General features: G+C 38.1%; 1 protein-coding gene across 6 annotated transcripts in view; it reads right to left on the minus strand.

The window, feature by feature from the left end:
- Nucleotides 1-20912, minus strand: part of LOC122633137 (discoidin domain-containing receptor 2) — a 144211-nt gene that overhangs the window by 66879 nt on the left and 56420 nt on the right. For all 6 annotated transcript variants that reach the window (XM_043820694.1, XM_043820690.1, XM_043820692.1 and 3 more), the window contains 2 exons: nt 6680-6929; nt 3458-3560 (listed from right to left, as the gene is read on the minus strand). In XM_043820694.1, coding sequence (XP_043676629.1) covers nt 3458-3560; nt 6680-6881 — 305 coding nt within the window. In that variant the 5' untranslated portion in view covers nt 6882-6929. The remainder of the gene's footprint in view (nt 1-3457; nt 3561-6679; nt 6930-20912) is intronic.

Here is a 20912-nt window from a genome sequence, read left to right on the forward strand (position 1 = left end):
TTACAACAATAACAACAACAACAATAATAATAATAATAATAATAATAAAAATAGTAATATGATTTCTAAGAAAAAAGAAGGAAAAAAAATAGAACAGTCGATTATAAAGTATTGTATTAATAAATATTATCGTAGAGTTTCATTCGGACGATAATTCTATTTAATTTGAAACACTAAAATACGGGTGCGTTCCATGTTAGAGACATATAGCGATGACCGAGTTAGATCAATTCAAGCCTCGCTCAGTGAATTCAATCAGTCGAGTCGAATGAAATTGAACTAAGTTCGTAAATGCATTCACATAGTGAAAGTCAATCAATCGTTTACAGGTGCATTTAGCAACGTTATTTGTGTTTCGCACTTTCTATCACGGTCGTTAGCGTTGCATATGTCAATCAAAAAAAAAATAAATAAATAAATAAATAAATAAATAAATACATACATAAATAAATAAAAAAAAGAAGCAGGACAAAAGAAAAGAACTGAAGCAAGGGAAAAAAACATAAATAAAAGACAGTTTTATGATAAAATATCGTGTCTTTAGGAATAAAAGGGAGGGAGAGAGAGAGAGAGAGCGTTTGACTAGACGCGATATAAGTATAAATACGGCGCTCGGTAGTCAAGTACTGACCTAGTTACACCTTAACTACTCCTCCTATGTTAATTTAACGAAGGCAAAATGCGCGGCCAGCCTCTTATCGCAACGGGGGTAACTCCCCAACCCCTTTTTTCTTTCTCTCTCTCCCCCCCTTCTCTCTCTCTTTCTCTCTCTCTCTTTCTCTCCCTCTCTTCAAGTGAAACATTCTATGTAAAGTGGGCCCTCCTACGGTTACAAAGCGGCGCGTGCTATGTCAATGAAATGTACGTGAATTCAGTGTGCCGGCAGAAAAAAGGGACGGGGATTGGGGAGGGTGAACTGTGTAGAACGTCCAAGATAAACGTCGCTGCTCGTGATGTTATGAAGGGAGAAATATAGGAGATCGATAGCCACTGCTGTGGTGCCGATAGACACACCAACAAAGAGACTGAAAGAACTGATATTGAGGTAGATAGGTATATAACTTTTCTCTCTCTTTCTATAGTGCTTTTTAAAAATATATCTCTTCGAAATAAACCATTTTATTTTATTAACGATTTGTTCCTTTCTTTTTTCTTTTTCTTGTTTCTTTCTTCTTTTCCTTTCTTCTTTTTCTTCTTCTTTTTTTTTTACGAAATTATAGTAATTCGTACGATAAGGGAGTATAGATTGTTTTAAAAAATTTTTCAGACACTTATCAAGTCCCCTACTTACAGAAACGTGATCGCTTCCTCTTTTTTCATATCTACCCTATTTAGTTAATAAAAACTGATATATTTATTTTTTACGTGTTATCAAATTCATGTAACATACATCACCGTGTATACTTCTCTGACTAATAGCTTAGCATTTTTTTTAAATCGCAAGGGGTTAAAAAGAAAATAAAATATAGGGAAGTTATCCTTTATCATAAATCATTGGAACGAAAGGGAATTTGGAAATGGTAACAAAATATAAAGTGGGCATATCGATCGATACAAAGGCGAGAAAAGAATATGCCCGTCCATTTTTCTTTTTCACGTATTTTCAACACTCTAAAACCGACAACGCACGTTACGTTTATAGGACGCTTTATGTTTGTCCGATACTCGCCAGTATTCTTCCTCTTTCACGTGCCTCTCACTTTCACCACTCGTCGAAGAATCCGACTCGTCACGCTACTACTTCCTGTCTCTCTTTTTTTCTCTTTCTCTCTCTCTCTCTCTCTTTTCCTACCTTGCTCCCCTTGCTATAGCTTCACACGTTTTTTTTCTCTTCGCGCCTTGTACAGATCTATTTCTTCTCTTTTTTTTTCCTTCCTTTTTTCCCTCTTTTTTCTTTTCTCTTTTTTTCTCGACTACCGCTTTAAAGTTCTCTTATCTTCTTTTCTTCGATGTTCTCTCTGGCTATATATCTTTCTCATATTTCCCTCTCTCACTCTCTTTCTTTCTCTCTCTCTTTCTCTCATACATTGACACAGAACCTTTTTACAGTAGTCTATTGCCGATCGCTATAGTTACGGAAAAAGGAAAACTATTTACGATGTCAAGTACAGGCAATACCCGTTAGCGCCTTAATCATTTTTATTGATCGAATCTTTTTCCTTTTTCATAATCGAAGACATCGAGCATAAGGTTTCGTTTGGGAGATAATGCGAAGGTAAATCGAAGGGGTTTTCAAGGGTGGTATCGGACAAATCGTATCTCTGAAAAATTAACCAGTCACGTCGTACCCGGTAGCCCGTTTTGCGAATAGGAGCTGCGACTCGCCCTAATACAGATTTATTGCCGTCTAAGAGCCGGAGCTGGGCGTCCTAATACAGGTATTACGCTGACGCAGGCACCAGGAATTTACACGAAATTGGAGGTAATTTGTAGGAGTCGAGCTCGTTCCATCTTCCGCTCACCCCTCTGCCTATGGTCCGTATTCCTTTCTCTCTCTCGAGTACACACGTACACACAAACACGTCTATACATGAACGCGTATCCTCACCCTATCTTCTATTACGTGTGCTTTCTCTCTCTCTCTCTCTCTCGGATCCGTGCCGCGTTGTGGCTGCCTCCTGTGCCCGTTTGCCTACGGCTCCAGTAACCCATCCTCACGATATGTAACTCCAGCAAAGGCTATCTAATTGAATGCACCTGCTATAGGTGGCACATACGCTTCCTAATTTATGGTCCCTCTCGTTAATTAAAATATGGTCATTCGATACAACCACAAACAAAAGATTTATATATCCCAGAATTTTTTTCGATTCACCTCGATCAAACTCGTCGATAAAATCTGTATCGAATTTGGATAACTATTTTAGGTTTAGATTCGGATTGAGTTTGATTAAATTTTAATGGAAATTTATCAGAGAAATATTAACGTTCGTTTATAAAGGCGACGATGACTGCGTATCATTCGAGAACTGCAACGAAATCGTTTCGTCTAGACCGATCAATGGCAGTCTGCTTTTGATTTTTGTGGTTTGCAAATCGCTTCAACTTCGTTTTTCCCATATGACGCTTTGTTTATGATAGGGATAAAGAGATAGAATGAAAAGAAGTAATAAAATAGAGAGGATTTATTCATCGGATGGAACGGCTTTAAAGGTTATAAAGCAATAAAAGGGGATAGCGTACCGCGAGTACCCCAGTACGCGTACCATGAATTTTTGAATTTAAGCAGAAAATATTCCAGGACCGATACGAATTCGGACGGAAACAATTATGACGCAACCGAAAACACGCCTTTATTAACGTCCATGTATAACAGACAAAGATGGGAGATAAAGAGAAAGAGAAAGAGATAGAGAGAATGGAATTCGTTTCTACGGGGATAACAAAATGACCACGGTACTCGGTATCCGACACAAACATTGGATTATACCTGCGTGATATCATTGTTCTCCCTTACCTCGCATGCTTCGGCCCAAGACTAGGGTCATACATGGAGCTGGCCGTGATGTCTTCATTGGGGATTTCACCGCTCTCCATGCCCAGAGCGTTGGTGCATTGTCCTGAAACAATTGGAAGGGCTACATTAAACCAGAGATCAATGTCAATCTGTGTACGTCGTTAACTTCTAACTGATTGTGTGGATCTATGGTACAAGTAGATCAGGACGAGAGTGTACCTATGCAAATTAATTACGTAAATGCTTTTCGAGAATTCGTGCTGGTTCGTGATCGCAATCAAGTTCAAGCGGGATAACGAATTTGAAATATAGATAATGTTATCGCGCCTAGCTTTGTTCTATCCTGTGTGAGCTAACGTTAGAGAGGATAGCGCGAGAGACAGGACAAGGGTGTAACGATGAAAACGTTGGTAACACACAGGTAAGCGAAGTCCATGATAAATCGTCGAGTTTGCAGGGAAGTCATGTACAACTCGAGCGAGACCGAGAGAGAGAGAGAGAGAGAGAGAGAGAGAGAGAGAGTGAAAGATAAAGAGTGGAGGGGTAGCAACAGCAAGTTGCGATACGCCGTTGCACTTAAGCTACGGTTCTGCAGTTACGTGGCAAAGTTTCAAAATTGCAGAATGCAGCGGACGTGGGATTAGCCGGACGGCTCTTCGCGCGACCTATCCTGCTGGTTTACCTTCGCACACTCTCCCCCGTTCTCTTTTCTACCCCTCGTGCTATCTCCTCTCATATCGTTTCCCATACTACGCCATCGGAATATAACTTCGAGAGTATTTCTAACAATGCTTTACGTTTCACCTAACCCCAGAATGTACTTGGATATACCATAGATGCATGGAGATTTCCGCATGTATTCTAGTCGATCCATTCGACTTGCAATGTTTCCATTAGGTTCTAGCCTGATTACAACAAAAGTAACTTCAATGGTAAAGGTTTGGGTATCTAGAGCTAGATCAGAAATCGTTCCTGAAGCCCCATTGTATCTTGAGTGACTAAACTAGCTGTTGTGATATGCAAGCCTTTCGTTAAACTCCAACGAATATTGAAGTTTCTCTACAAATAGAGGTACTTATAACATACTACTCAACTAGTCTCACTAGTTATTCTCACTAAGCTTATGTATTCGTAGAGCTTAGAATAATCCTGAGAAACTCTCGAAATTTCTCGTATAATTCAACGTGTGATTTTTGGATGATGGAATAGAAACTCGAATCCGTTGGATGATGGAATCAAAGATTGTACATAATCTCTGATGTATAGTATGTTTCGAATAGTTACAACCTGTATATCGCGTATAAACGAAGAAAGTTCAGTTCGTGGTACGGATTGATAACCATTACGAAGCCACGCGGCTGGTCTCATGTCCCAAGGCAATAAGTCACTTTGACGTGTCGCGACGTTCTAGACGCAACGCGTTTTAACACGTCGCGTGCATAACAAATGGTCCGAACGAATCGCGACACGATCGATATGTTGCCATCACACGGAAGTCGTATGTATACGTGTGCTCCACGTCATTGAACGAGATCGATAGGCGGTGGACCGGTATGATATTTTAGAACGCTTTCGCGTTCTACGACGATGGATTGTTGTGTGCCTTGGAAAATACCAAAGCTCGAAGATGGAATTCTTTTGATTCTCTCTTGGGATATTATCGATTTCCAGTTAAATCGATTTCATTAATACCTATTACGTTCTATTGTGTACACCTGTTCTTTGACTTACGCCAAGTGTTTTCCTTTCGTTCGATTTCTTTTTTCCCTCCTTTCTTCTTTCTTTCCATTTTATTTTTCTTTTTTCTTCGCGCGGATAAAAATCGCGTTAAAATGGAGTCCATCGGTACGAAGGAAAGAAACGAACGAAATTTACTACGTTATCGACAACGCAGTAAATTCAATAGAGATTATAGAGGAACGTATATAATATTTTCTGACCGCGTAAAATTAGATCGTGTAAACAGAGAGCATATATGATATAAAAGTAGCGTGTAAACGCTACGAGATAATTTATCGCTTACTGAAAGTATTGCGTAAATCAAGGAACCACTGTATATTAATTCATTGTCACTGAGACGTATGAGAATTTATGATACAATAGAAAAATAATAGGATTATGCGATATAAATTTATAAGTGTCTTCTTTCATATCGAACAAAATTGATATTTTACTCGGCGTTAATTGATTCGCTTAACGAGAGAGGAGGGAAAAAAACGGGAGAAAAGCAAAAAAAGAATTCAACAAACAAACACAAACAAACGAAACAAAACAAAACAAAAAGAAAGAAGAATAACGAGGAGGAACGAGCTCAGCCGCATAGGCAGTGCCACGCGAGAACGATTTAGCACAATGACACTCGGCCGTTCGTCTGCGTCTGAGCAGCTATTAGATAGTATTGTTAATTCATCGTGCGGCTGACATTTCATTTGCGTGGGTACAATAGCTCTCCAAGCTGGCAGATGCGTGAGAGACTCGTGCGTCCGTTTTACGAGAAGCGTTCTCACTTTGCTTTCGAGCTTGGAAAAAGGGATAACTATGTATAATTGTAAATCGACCGTAAAATAGACGCGACTGGATTCGTTTTTACTTTTGATGAACATCCAAGTAAGAATGGAACAAAACGTTTTATCTCGTTAAACTATCTCGTACCAATTGGGAGTTGCTAGCGTTCTACTAGTTTCAATATATCATTAGTATTTCAATATTAATGATCAATATAAATGATAGTGAACGACATAACGCAAACGATCGATTTATAGTTCTTTGCTAAACACATACGAAATATTGATAATACCGATAATAGTAAAATTATTGTGGTTGAACATTAATTCGTATAATGGTTCTGAACAAAGGATCTTCTATATCGATCTAGTAACCTCATTGAATACTCACACGTAAACGTGTGCTTAAGAAACCAAAGGAAATTCCAAGGAATGAATTGTATTCCAGTGTACGAGTATATGTACCTTCCTACAAACGGAAAGTACCCCAGGGACGATGCATGGCATACTTATTCTACGAGTACGTGTGTACAATCCTGTGTACGTTTCTCGATTCATTGTTCCTTTGTATGTGTACGCAACGTGATTTTGATGCAAGAACGAAACATGCAAAAACAAAAGTATAGTACACATTTCTCTTAGCTCGGTTTAAAAAGATGATAGAGATTTTTGTCTTAGAAAAGAAAACATGTTGGATGTTAAATCTGATAAAACTTACCTAGATCCAAGCATCGGTAGCACGGTAACGATGACAGGATAAAGACGGCAATGAGTAGTCTTCGAAGCGAAGCTAAATCCAAAACTATAGCAAACATCGACATGTCACCGACGACCTGGGTCATCGACCTGGACGCACCACCAACGAGACGTTCCTCATCACTAACTATTGCCGATCCTGAATCGGTTCGGTCATCGAGCATGTCCCTGGCATACTTGTAACCGCGAACTGCTGATTTTCCGCCGATAGCCTGTGCAGAAAATAAATAGTACATGTTATCTATTATTCAATCTATTACCATTGGATCGAAGTTTTTAACGAAGAGAGCGCAAATCGATACCATTCGTTTCAAAGTTCGCCGACTATACTTTACCTATATATTATGTATATATTACAAGTATCATTTGGTTATTCTCTTAGCTTCTTGTTTTTTCTTTATCATAAAGTTCAAGAGCCTATTCTCTCTAACATGACTCAGAGTCACTACTATCGATGGAATATATTTTGTCGATATATCCCTTTTCCATTTGTTCGTTCTAACACAGAGGATATATGTCTACACCTTGGCAAGAGGGTGAAAACTATTTTATTCGATGAATGCGAGGTCGCAGCAACGCCCGTTAGATCCTCCTTTCCCGGCCCATTTATACTCGCCTCACACGTAGTCACAGATATGTACAGCTACATAGAACGCGCTTATATAAGGCAAACGTAGACACGCGCACCATCATCGTCCTTCCTACACACCATCCACTGAAGCAATCCCTCGTATCTCGCGAGTCCGGACTTAGCTTGGAAACTGCAAGATATTCCGACCGCGTCGACCCACATTGAAAGTTTCCTCGAATGTACGTAACTACGCAGGTAGAAAGACGCGAGTGTCATTCACCTCCCTACCACCATAGACGGAGGAGAACAGAGAGGGCTGGTTTCTGTACTTGAAAAGTAGGACAGTGGCAACGTGCATCATGTAGGACTAGGAATGATTATCGAGAAACGATGGTACTAGATTTTAAATATATTAAGAAAGGAATTTAAAAATTTGACGCGCTGAGATTTCACATCATGGAGATATTAAAATTTCTCTCATTCGATAACACGTTTTTCTTCGGATATTCACCGTAATTAAATTCTTTAGAAAGTTTATATATAAAGCCCTTTAACCTCCATGAAAAGGATTAATATATGCACTTACAAAGGTCACGTTATTACACCGGTTGAAAGTGATCCACTTTATCCTTTATCCCGTTCATGGATTTGATAACAAGGAGTTATCGCGTTATGGAAAAATCGGGGCTACCCGTTTGCTGGATCGAACGTACCTACCATTGAACTGAATCGTGATGGTGGAAAGGGAAGAGGGATCTTCCTAGGAACGCTAGACGAGATGCGACTTCGTCGAAGCTTTTGTATGCACTCGATAACCCGTGCAGAACAAACAAGCCTACGAGACACAAAAGGGGAAGAAAGAGAAAAAAGTGAGGGGAAAAAAGAGTGAAAGAGAGAGACAGAGACAGTAAGAGAGAGAGAGAAAGAGTTGAAAAGCGGACTCCTGTTCGATAAACGAAGGTTCTCTTCTTTCTTTTCTTCATCCCACATGCCAAAGTACTGTCATTACCCTGCATGAACAGAGAAAGAGAAAGAGTTAGATAGATGGAGAGGGAAGAAGAGAGAGAGAGAAAGAGAGGGGAAAAGAGATGTAAACAGAACGATTTTGCGATGCAAATTTCATTCCGTTTCTCTCCAACATATATCCTTCTTCTTTCTCTTTCTATCTTTTTCATTCCTTTCAGTTCTCTTCCCATCCCGTTACTAGTCTCTTTAAGTCGATACTTTTTCTTTATCTTCTCCACGCCACCCTTATTTTTTACGTCTGCGTCCCCTCCGTCGTATCTTTATCTCGTGCCCTTTTCTTTTCTTTCTTTTTTTCCCTGTCTTTTTCTCTCTCTCTTTTTTTTTTCTTTCGAAAGAAACGTCGAGGCTTTTCCTGTCTCTTCTTTCTTCTCTCTCTCTCTCTCTCTCTCTCTTTCCCTCTAGGTGTTGGCGAGCACTTTCCAGAGTTATCTCAACGCCCTCGCTTGGACGGACATGCATTTTCGTGGTTACCACCGATTTTACGAGAAAAAACCAGTCCTTTCTACTATTGTCTCTCACTTCTCTACAGGAAACGAACTTGTTCACAATCTTGAAAGGAGGAAGAGAAAGTAGGGTAGATCCAGAAAAGGTATGGGGGAGAGAAAGACAGAGAGAGAGAGAGAGAGAGAGAGAGAGAGAGAGAGAGAGAGAGAGAGAGAGAGAGAGGAAAGTAGAAAAGGAAAGGTAAGGAGCAGTGATGGAATTAATTAGGAACGAGGAAGCCTTCTTTCGTACTCTCTTGAGAATTCACCCTCAACACAGAAGCGTCGTTTTCGTCCTACGAAGGATCCCTCTTTGTTTCTCCTTTTTTTTCTTCTTTATTCTCTTCTTTTTTCTTTTTTTTTATACTTATCTAGTACCGTTCGATTTTCCCGTAACGTGGGAGACCCTTCGGAACGGAATCGAAGAAAATAATTAAAAACAGCGTTGAGAATATTTCTTATTAAAGCATCGCGATGAAAGTTTCAAGGATCTCAATGTGGGTGGATCCTTGAACCACTCTTTGAGTGGACTTTATGGATTACGGATAAAAGTTTTTAGAGAGATCGTTCTGGTTAATACCGTTTATTAAACACGAGGATCAACGAACGTATCGTGAAAATGTTGGATCATTTTTCGGAAATTATCGATCATTATCTGAAAAACTGTGTGATATCTACTAAGTCCAATTGAATGAAAATTCTCCATAGGATGAATCAGTGGAAATACCGAATCGATGAAAATCTTTTCATTGAAATGGCACCGTTAACGGTTTAAGTTCGGGCTTGAATAGAATTGTCTAATTGTAAGTTTGCTAGTTACCTAATTCTGGTCGTCCGCGTAGACGTTTCCAAAGTTTTCACTTACTTTACTCGTTTAATCCGAAAATAAAACTAATCCCAAAGAGAATTACTTTATATATTTTTAATCTTTGATCGATCTTTTTTCACGAAATAAAAAATCTTTTTAAATCGTACGACAACTGTTAACATAAATTATTCATGTTATGAAGTAATCATAAAATTAACGAAATAATGTGACGGGTGTAACTTAACAATTAATAATATTTAGAGAATTAATACTAAATATAATATCGCATAATCGATATTAATTCATAATTTGTAATTCTAATCTTTGTACAATTCGTATTAATTCATGATGTATAATATATCGATCAATTCATCCTTTAAAAGAATAACAAAAAAAATTTTGTACTATTGTCTTTTGAAGCATTTACCAATCGAAAACAAATCGGATCTTGATTTCAAAGACCCGTTTAACATCACGAAAGATCTTTTCATAAAGGTTAGATACGGAAGTATACGGTGAAGATCTTGTTCTGAATTATTCGGTTTGTAGCAATCTCTAGTAACATCTTGTCCTCCAACCATGACGCCAGGATTTCCTCTCTTTGTCTCTCTTTCTCTCTCTCTTTTTTTTCTGTTTCTCATTTTCTCTCTTTTTCTGTCTCTTTCTCTTTACTCGCGAACGATTGCACTTTCTTGAAAGAATTTTGAGGGTAGAGAGAACGGGACGCGATTATCCGATCGGAAAGCGTGACTTCGTCGCCCTGATTCGAAAAATCTTCTTTGGAATCCAAAGAAGGTTTTTCCTAACTCGAGAAACTAGCATCGAGAGGATGACCTCGGTGAATTTAACATGAGATTAAGGAATGCTTGTAGTCCAGCTTTTTCTACGAAATCGATTTTAGTCTTTTCCCTATCTAAACATTTTGCTAATGTAATATAACTAAAGATATTTATCTTTTCGTGTAAAATCTAAAGCCTGATTATAGTAAAGTAAGAAACGTAGGTATCTAGTTCTAATCGTAAAGAAGTTTAAAGTTTCATAAGAACTCGAGAGTTTAATGTTGTGATAGCAGAAAGATAAGGATCTAGAAAGTATCGTGAGCTTTCGCTTTACCTAAGCTTCTATTACAGTTGGCTTGTTTTCACAGCTTACTCTCTTGTTTATTTCTTGGAAGCATTTAATGATAATAAAATGTATCCACCATATCAGTGACACCAATTTCTTATTCTGGCCTGACTGACCAGTCTTTATTCATTTTATTCACATTTTTAAATAATTGTACTGAAAGGAAATTAATTTCAATTGGTAAGATTAATCAATAATATTTAATGAATATCAGATCGAATAAGTTGAAACAAAGAATGTTCATTGTCAATTATCAATTACATATATTATAAAATGGATTTCATGTAAATTAAATTTTATTCATTTCGGTTAATCGTTTATAAATAATTACAAAGGAAAATCTTTTGAAAAGATTCGTTCAGCTTTTGTTCGCATGCAAGAATACATGGCTCCGCGATAATTAATTAAACGTTGAACGCTTATCGTGTCAATTGTGTTTCGGTAAAGAAGCTATCGAAGAGATAAGCACGGCGAGTAAGCGCGAACATGTGTTCGCAATAGGTACCTTTTGATCACGAGGCCAATCTGCTATCAGCTATGCTGCGTGATCCAAAAGAGTTTCGAATACGTTAATGATCTGCATTCACGCTTCGATAGGCTATACATGTTGGATTTCCGCCAATTGTGGCGGCAATTAGTGGAATTCATGGGAACGTGTTTAGCTCATCAATTGTGTCAAATAATCCATCCTACAATGAATGTGTTTATACCAGTTGAAACTCTCTTTTGGAAAATATATCAAAACTCATTTGATTTTATTTCAATTTTACATTTATCTATTATATGTATATGCGAGTAAAGAGTCATCAGCATTCATGAATTTATATATCTATTCGTTTCAGGTTTCGTTGAAATATTGATTATTAAAAAAAAAAAAAAAGAAAGGAAAACAAAACGAATATAAAAGTTAACGATTAAAGTAAATTACTGTCATGCAAGTTTTGTTAATTATCTTTTATGGGCTCTGAGGAAACAGTCCGTTGGGTAAAATGTAAAGTCGACAAAAGGAATTGGGTTTATGTTGGGATCCTAACGTTTCTTCGAGTAGCTATCCAGCAATTATACTAGATATTTGCGAGCAAGGAAAATAGCCCTTTATGAAGACAGTCTAGAAACTTTGGTAACGTTCGCGAAACAACGTAATTTCCCTATAAAGTCAATTTTCTGGGTAAATGCACAAAAGCTGTTATTTCTTTTGTAAAATTTTTTCTAAGAAACTATTCTCTTTTTCTCTATATCTATCTCTCACTACGGTTTGTAAAAATAACATATATAACAATAAAAATATTATATACGTTTAAGATTCACACGATATTCCAATTCCAAATTTCAATGACTCTACCTTCTGAAATCTAAAATCTGTAGATTTCATCGAGTCGAGATTACGAAAACAATAAAAAAAAACGATCGTTGATAAAACGTATCAGAATAGAAGTACTGATTTTCTTGGAAGTTTGACAACTACGAAGGTAAGTTCTAGCCAGTCATTTGGTATAGCCATAACAATCCTAGGAGTTCTTCGGTCCGTGATAGCCAAGAGAAATAATTTGAAATTCTTGCCGGACTACGGTCGGTACGCGCGATTACATCGGGTACACGTACGAGTTTGAATTCGGGAGAATCCTATCGGAGTGCTACGTGAAAGGCGTGAGTGGTTCGTCGGTCTATAAAAGACGAGGGCTTTTTCTCTCTCTTTCTCTTTTCTGAAGGTGTGAGAAAATGGTATAGGATATACTATATACTTACGTATATACATACATATGTACATACACGCACATACACACACACACACACACGCACACACACATATGTGTATGTATATATAGCAGTTAGGGTAGAAGCTCAAAAGGAGAACTTAAACGCGGAATAGAGTCGAATAGGTGGCGCTCGTCCGGTGCTTCGAGCCGTTCCGCCGATTTAATAACGTAAATTGTGCGCGGCTTGCTTTAGCAGTTCTGTCACGAATTTTTCTAAAGCACACTATCGAGTGTTCGGGTTCCTGCCGGGAATACAGAGATCTCTCCCTCGAGCCAGGAACGGCTAGGACGTTTCACGGGCCCGTTCCCTACTTTCTCTACTCATCCTCTTTCCTTCTCCTTCTCCCTTTTTTTTCCTTTTTCTTTTTCTTTTTCTTTTCAGCTTTTCTACCGACTCTTCTCGTCTCTTGCTTTTCTTTCCTTCACATACCCTTCCTTGACGTCTCTCGAATATACACTCGGTTCTATTCGGGTGACAGGGCAAGCACGACGAGAACCGAACGACGAATTGCACCCTCGCATCAACGTGACTCGCATTCGCGTGCCTTCAGGCTAATATGGCTAGCACGATGAAGAAACTCGAAACTCGAACCGACTCGTCTACTGGTCTATATTAACTCTTTTCGTATATATATATCTTGGCTTTAACTGATCTTGTTATAGATATTTTTATAATGTTCTATTTATTACGTTATTGTAAGAGATGTATATATATATATATATATTTTTTTTTCTATTTATATTCGATCCTTTTCGGTCGAGGACAAGTTTGATAGAAAAGTCGATGACCTCGTCGAGTAACACGAAAAACCGGTCACGTATCGTCCGTTCGGACGCTCGGGATGATTGACTTTTCCAGGGATAACAAGCGCCACTTCTATCCTTCCTTTCGTATCGTCGACCTTCGCCGAGGCCGATCCTTATCGAACTTGTTCGGTTTCTCGACTGGATTCGTTCTTGCGAGAAACGATCTTATTTTTTTCTCTATCTCACTTTTTTTTTTCTTTTTCAATGAGAATACATCGAGAAATAATAGAAAGGAACAAGTTGAAGAAGTCTTTGTGAAAAATTAATAACGTCTTATTATCGTTTGTTATTCTTTACTTCGTTCGCTCGAGCCTTTTATGACATTTACTTCATATTTAACTTGCCTGCCTATTTCCTTAACCCACCCTCTTTCTATTTCTCACTCTCTTTCTCCGCTCCTTTTGGTCCTCATCTGGTTACCACGTCGCTGGCATACCTCTTGTACCGTCGAAACTTCTCTTCGTGAGAGTTTCTAGGACAAAAGGAACCCACAAGGTTCAGCCCCGAAGTTTCCAAGTTAAACCGAACCGGTGGTATGTATGTCTATGGTCGATCAAGGGAACCGTGGAGCAATCGAGTAAACGAGAACCGCGTGCCATGTTAGGAACAACTTAGGAAGAGATCAGCAGAGAGATCTAACTTGAATTTTCGTTAATTAATTTTTAAATTACGTAGTCGATATCTTTTTCAATAAATTAATACGTGTATGTTGCAACATATTCTTGATTATTGTCATATAATCATCGAATAAAATTAGACCATGTAATAATGTTTTCACATATGCGAATGATTTCATTGAATATATTAGCAACTATAATTTCGTAATGGAGGATACTTTGATATAAGTAGTAAGTTATAGTATCGATAATATTATAGTTAGATTTAGCTTGACTCGCGATGGACGGGTAAAATGGTGTGAAAGATCGTTCCCATAAAATAAGAGAACACTTAGAAACGTTTTAGTTTTCTCAACGGTCGCAGTCTTATAAAAACGTCATAAATATGCAGCAGGAAGATCCGATGTGCGTCGGCTCCGTTCTGAGAAGGCAGTTACCTTCCCCGGTCGCACGTTTTGTTTTACATAAACCTATGTATCAGAAATACGGCTTGGCCATTTCGAAATACGACGGGGTAACGTTTTTATGTTATCTCTGTGTGTCCACGTTTCGTCCTCCCCAGGTTTTAACTTTGTTTTCGTAAACATCAAAAAGCTTTCTCCGAAGTTTATGTGGGAGTTTATGAAACCAAAGTGACGGTATCCGGGTGGACGAAGATTTAACGAAGACGAACGATGCTTTATTTGCGCAAATAGAGAATAGAGAAAGCACTCGATGAGAGATTACTTTCACTGAAAAAAAAAAAAAAATACTTAATGACTATTTAATGCAATCATCCGTGAGATAACTGTGGAAACTATTTCATTATTGTTTTCGTTCAACCGAAGCAATTACTTCGTGGCGCTATCAGCTGCGCTTGTACGATTCACTTGGGAGTTAATACTACGACTATTACTATTTGAGTCTTTCCCTGTATTTTGTTTTGCTTCCGATGTTTTCGAAAGAATGGTGGCCGAACAATCGATCGGCACGTAAATTTAAACGCGAAAGCCTGGAGGGAGCCGTGTCCACTCGTTATGTTTCTGACAAATAAACTCAGGTTTCGTTGCTTGTGTTGACCATGAAATGTAGCACGCGCTTGTGTTTTATTGTCTGACAATAAGTTTTTTTTTGTTTTCTTTTTTGTTTTTCCAAATTCATTCCGTCCTCGTTGCATTCGTACACGTCACCGTATAAATTCAAAAGCTGTACCTACGTGTTATGAACAAAACAACGGAGAAGTCAATGGCTATAAATTATTTTCAAAAGCGTGAAATGAAATCTATCGAAGCAGTCATTCGCGCTACATTCGTGCTACTATATACAGTCATCTATCTGTATGTCATTTACTAGAGCCCCCACACTTTACCCAACACCATCAACCCAATATCTCACCCAATACCCTCATTCCCACCCACTCTTCTCATTCAAACTCAACACTTCCAACTTATCACCGCCCACTTATTGCCTCCCAGCCACCCCCACTCCTACCTAACAAATCCCACCCATTGCCGCCCACCTTTCTAAACCTTTCCATCATCGCCCAACTATCACTATCCACCCATAACCGCTCAACTATTACCACCCATCCATCACCGTTCAACTATCACCGCCCACTTACCACCACCCAACTATAATTGCCCACCCATCATCGCCCCAACTACTACCACACACTTATCACTGCTCAACTATGATCATTCTATAATCATTACTCAATTATTGCCGTCCAACTATTACCTCTCAATTATTACCACCCAACTATTACCACTGAACTATAACCGCCCAACTATCACCACCCAACTATGACTATTTAATTATCACCACCCAACTATTATCGTCCAACTATCACCACCCATCCATCACCGTCCAACTATCACCACCCACTTATCACCACTTACTCATTACTGCCCAACTATTACTTGCCACCCATGATCGCCCAACCACCATTGTACGTCCATTACCGTCCATAACGCCCTCTTTCCAACAACCACCCACCTCAACAACACCTTTCTCAAAACTCTCCATTCAAGATTACCCACTCCTTCACTTTACAGTCACGCTGATAAAATAACCTTCAACTAATCTCTTCCTCAAACAAACACGGTCAGATGCTTTCTAGCGAAGAATAGATAATTAGCTTCTTTGAAATGCAGTGACACAGAACTTGTCCGTTCTCTCTCTCTCTTTCTCTCTCTCTCTCTCTCTCTCTCTCCTTCATTCAGTTCAGAAGAAAATTGAATAAAAATGAATTGAAAAGTATCACTTTGTTCGTATCTACTTTCCTACATATGGTCGATCTCTTATTATGTCCTTCGTAGTAGAACCGAACACATTGACATTATCATAAAAATCAATGAAATATAATTCTTATACGTCCGATAGGAACAAGAGAAAGATGTGATATGATTATAATAAATGAACATTTATATACTTTGAAAAGGAGAAATTGATAAAGCAAATAAAATTAAAAAATATATTACCTATTGTACGGAATCTCTGTTCTATGAAAGGAGCTTACTGTAAAAATGTAAGAAAAAAAATGATGAAAGGACATGGATTGAGAGAGCGAGAGAGGGAGTAAGAGAGAAAAAGAGACAGAATTGGAGTGAGACAGAGAGATAGAAAGGAAAGTAGAAAATCTGTAGAACCCTTCTGTAGATTTTTTGCTTCGACTACTGCCGAATATCGTCTTGGTCCCGATGATATTTTTCCATCGGTCTTTTCCTGGAGCTGCAGGTGACTTCGACGAAGAGGACGCTCGCAAGACGGTTTTCATCTTGAATCTTGAATCGTTTTCCAATACGTAGGACTTATGGATATATACCTGTTCGGCAGCGATTTCACATTCCCCGTCTATTTTATTCGAAGTATCCCGACGGTGGGTGCTATTAAGATGGTAGAGAAAAAAGATGACGCAGGGATGTAGAAAGAGAAAAAATCTCGAGGTGAAAAAGATAGCACCGATGGTCCTGACAAAGAATGAGTGAAAGAGAGAGAGAGAGAGAGAGAGAGAGAGAGAGAGAGAGAGAGAGAGAGAGAGAGAGGAAGGGGTGAGAAGAGTTAACCGAGCGGCATGTACAACTCGCGAATGGATGCGTTCGCATATTGCCCGGCAAGGCGGAAAATTAAGAGATTGGCTCTGGTTGTATCCGTGTGTCTCTGTGTGTGTATGTACGTGCATATATGTGTGAGCGAGCGAACGAGAGAGAAAACGAATGGGATTCACCGACTGTCCCGAGGACACGAGAACTATAGAATTCAATTATCTTTCTCTTCGAGGCCGTCCTAATTAAATACTCAATCCTATCATCGGATGCGTTTAGCGTTCGTTGCCCGTTGAATTTAAATCCTTCCGTATTTCACTTTTCTCTTTTCCTTTTTCCATCCTTCTTTTTCTTTGTCTCCTTTTATATCTTTTTTTTTCTTTCCTTCGTTTTCTTCGTCAATCGTATCGAGACGAAGAAGATAACGACGAGCACTCTTACATTTTCACGAGATTCATTTGATATTCGTACTTGTAGAATGAATTTGCAAACAGTAAATAGCGATGAATGCTAGAACGGTTAAATATCTGTTTTATTATGCGTATTCCATTTTCTATCCTTCTTCCATGCACCATGATACAACAAGACGATTTTAAAAAGAACTTAATATTTTCCGATGGTTAATGGATAGGTATAGGTATACGTCGACTCTTGTTGTTTTACCGTTCGCTTTTAATAACCAACGAGAGAAATCTTAATCCCTTGATGATAAATAATTCCTACGCATGCCAAAATCCTTTCTAGCTTATTACTTACTCTAGGTGTACACGAGGATTAAAACTTCCCTCACATTTGTGGCCGTACCACCGGTAAGTGTACACCGTATATCGCATTATGTATGTACATATACTTGATTTCTGCATTCGCGAACACGAACGTAAACTATTAACGAATAAGGAAACTACCGGACGTATTATGAGCTTTAGATTTGAGGTAAAACGAAAATATTGGGAATTACAAAATAGAACACTCGGATGAATTCTAATATTTATAGCATCTAGACTCGATTAAGCTCTTAAGAAAAAAAAAGAAAAAAGAAAATATTATTCGGTCAATTTAGATCTTGATTTCAGTTTTGTAAAAAATATATATTGTATGTTACGAAATATTAAAAAAGAAAAAAATTTTTCTTTGTCCCAATCGTATCATTTTCATAATTTCAAGTTTCGATAACGTTCGATCTCGTAAAATTGCCTTCAAGGAAAGAAGAAAAGTTATTCGACAGTCTGTCGAGCTAACGAACGCTATTGAACTAACGAATACGAAAATTCGCTATCGTTGATATTCTAAAATATTCACGGAGAGACCGTTTGCGAGAGCGAGTATTAGATTTCATTTAACTTTAATTTACCACCTACGGGCTGTCGAAGAACGTTCGTTCCAGTATTGCTAATTATACATTTTACAGGCAAGGTTTACCATTGGGTAATTATTTCGCCTCGATATAAGCGGTGTATTATCGGTATTAGCATTTCGCATATTCCATCGATGCATAGATCGATGTATTTCTAATGGTGCTTTGCGCAGGTTCGATCTGATGGTACCATAAAAGCATATTAATGACGTTCGTTTCATCTCTCCTGTGAGATCTTCTTCTGCGAATTTTGACCCCTACGCTCTCGTTGATAATAACAAGCGAATTGAAACAAAGAAAAGAAACAAAGTACTTTTTGATCCAACCAAAGGAATTTTTGTACCTTCAATTTAATTAATGTGATATCCGAGTTTCAATAAATCCGAAAAGAGCTTTAAAATAAAAAATAAAAAATTATGAATAAATAATAATAGAAAAAAAAAAGATCGAATCCTGACTGAAGTCATGATTGAAAGGAAACGAATTGTGAAAATTGTAGAACTAGCAATTTTCCTTCAAAGGTTTGAATAATGCGATAATGTAATAGGGTCGAAGACTAGACGCGTTATTACCAGTTCGTGAGGAAAGAGTTACGATCGAGAAATTTGGCTACCAGCCAAGAACCGTAGTCTCGAGTGGTGCCCAAGCTGATCAGCGTAACGCTTCTAATTCGAGAAAAGAGCTTCCATAGAGCAACTCTATACTTTAGTAAAGTTCCTTTTAACTTTTATTAAGAAGCAGCCTATTTGACCGTATAGCGAGTAATAAGGTCACATAGAAAATGATCTTGGTCGACCTATATAAAATAAAAAAAAAGTGTAAGATAAAGAGCGAAAGGGAGAGGGAGAGACAGAGAGAGAGAGAGAGAGAAAGACTAAAGTACGGAAAGAGTCGACTAAAGAGTATCAACCGTATTTTCGGTTTTTAATGAGCGGTGAATGTTCGTGTTCTATAATTGAACCGATGTTATCCGTGCTAATTGCAAAAACCTGCTTGGCGTTGACCCAGAGAAAATAGTCGTTTCTGGTAGGGATGGAATGCAACAAAATTCCAACATTTTCTTTTCTTTCTTTTTTTTTGTTTTTTGAATGTTCGGATACTTGAAATTCTCCGTTAAAAAGTTCGATCATCCTTCTTTTTTCTGACTATTGTTTTCATATTTTCTAGAGTCACGTCTACCACCTGTTATTTCATTATAATTAAGTACTTCATTGTCCTTGTTCATTACACTATACTTAGAATAATAAAGCTGTTTTAGAAAACTCATACTGCTATGGTTGATGATAAGGGAAAAAAAAAGAAAAAAAATAACGCCGCGATCTATTCTTCCTCTACTATGTATCACGATTCACCAATTTACTTTAGTTCCATGCAAAGGCAAGCGAACGAGGATTTTAAGCGACTTCCGTAACAATAAGCTTTCACGGATGCGGAAAGATCGCGTTCGTCGTTCGTTTACGCGACTTTTTTGTAAAAGAAAAAAAAAAAAGGAAACACAAAAACGAAAAAGAAGCAAAAAAGAAAAATGAAAGAAAGAAAGAGAAAAACATTTCTCCGTCAAATGGAGCGACGAATCATAGTATGGAGCTAGCAGTAGTAGCAGTAGTAGCAGTAGCAGTAGCAACAGTAGCCACTAGAAAGGGTAGAAAAGCAGTTTCCCTGAACATCCACTATCCCCACTACCATTCCATCTACACTCATGTTAACGGAAAAACCAGTGAGGACGTACGACCGATTAAATTGGTGCGCCCGGTCGAAGCATTTCGAATGTAAATACAGCAGCTCGTGTGGAAAAACGAGTCCAACTACCAGCTAGTCGACTATTCGTCACACTCAATCAGTTCGGAAGGGTTGTCAGCGGTTGAAAAAAGGAAAAAAAAAGAAATAAAGTAGGAAATGCGTAGCTGGATGTTCTTTCGAAGCTATCAACACGCGAAACGAAACGTCCAGGATCATATCGGTCGACGAACGAGAACAGAGAAAGAATTGCGAAAAGGCAAAATAAAAGAAGGAACACGAAGGAAACGTTAAGCCTCATGACAGAGATCGACGATGAAAAGGTAAGGAAGGTTTATTATTATTATAGTCTTTCCTGCCTTTCAGAAAATCAATTTCTTTCAACGGCGTTGGTATATGCAAATGAAATATGAATTTCGTTCTTGCCTAGGACGTTTTCTGTTCGAGATAGGTGACTCGGAACCAGCAAACTTCGCTAGACGAATCTTCCAAGATTTTAACTTGGCGAATACGTGCGTCACGTCGGTTAGAATCATTATTCAGAAAGTCTATAGATGATATTTTGAAACGTGTTAGGTTTGATGAAAAACTTTTAGTATTTCTTAAAGGAATGGTTTCTTTGATAACAGGTTACTGTCTCGACGTGAATACGAATATGATAAATATCCTGTGAAAATTTTAATCGGTATCAATATGATTTGATAAATGTTCAGGTTGACGCGTGTTTTCGTGGAAAATAAAATCTAATAATGTAATATAGAAATCTACATAGAAGGTATGCGCATGTCAATGACCGATAAAAAGACCGATGAGTCTGTAGAAATGTTTTATACTAATATTAATGAGGCGTATCGTAGATCTGAAAGATAATGATAAAGTCGAACATGC

This window comes from Vespula pensylvanica, chromosome 11, assembly GCF_014466175.1.
Source record: "Vespula pensylvanica isolate Volc-1 chromosome 11, ASM1446617v1, whole genome shotgun sequence".
In the NCBI taxonomy this organism is placed as follows: domain Eukaryota; kingdom Metazoa; phylum Arthropoda; class Insecta; order Hymenoptera; family Vespidae; genus Vespula; species Vespula pensylvanica.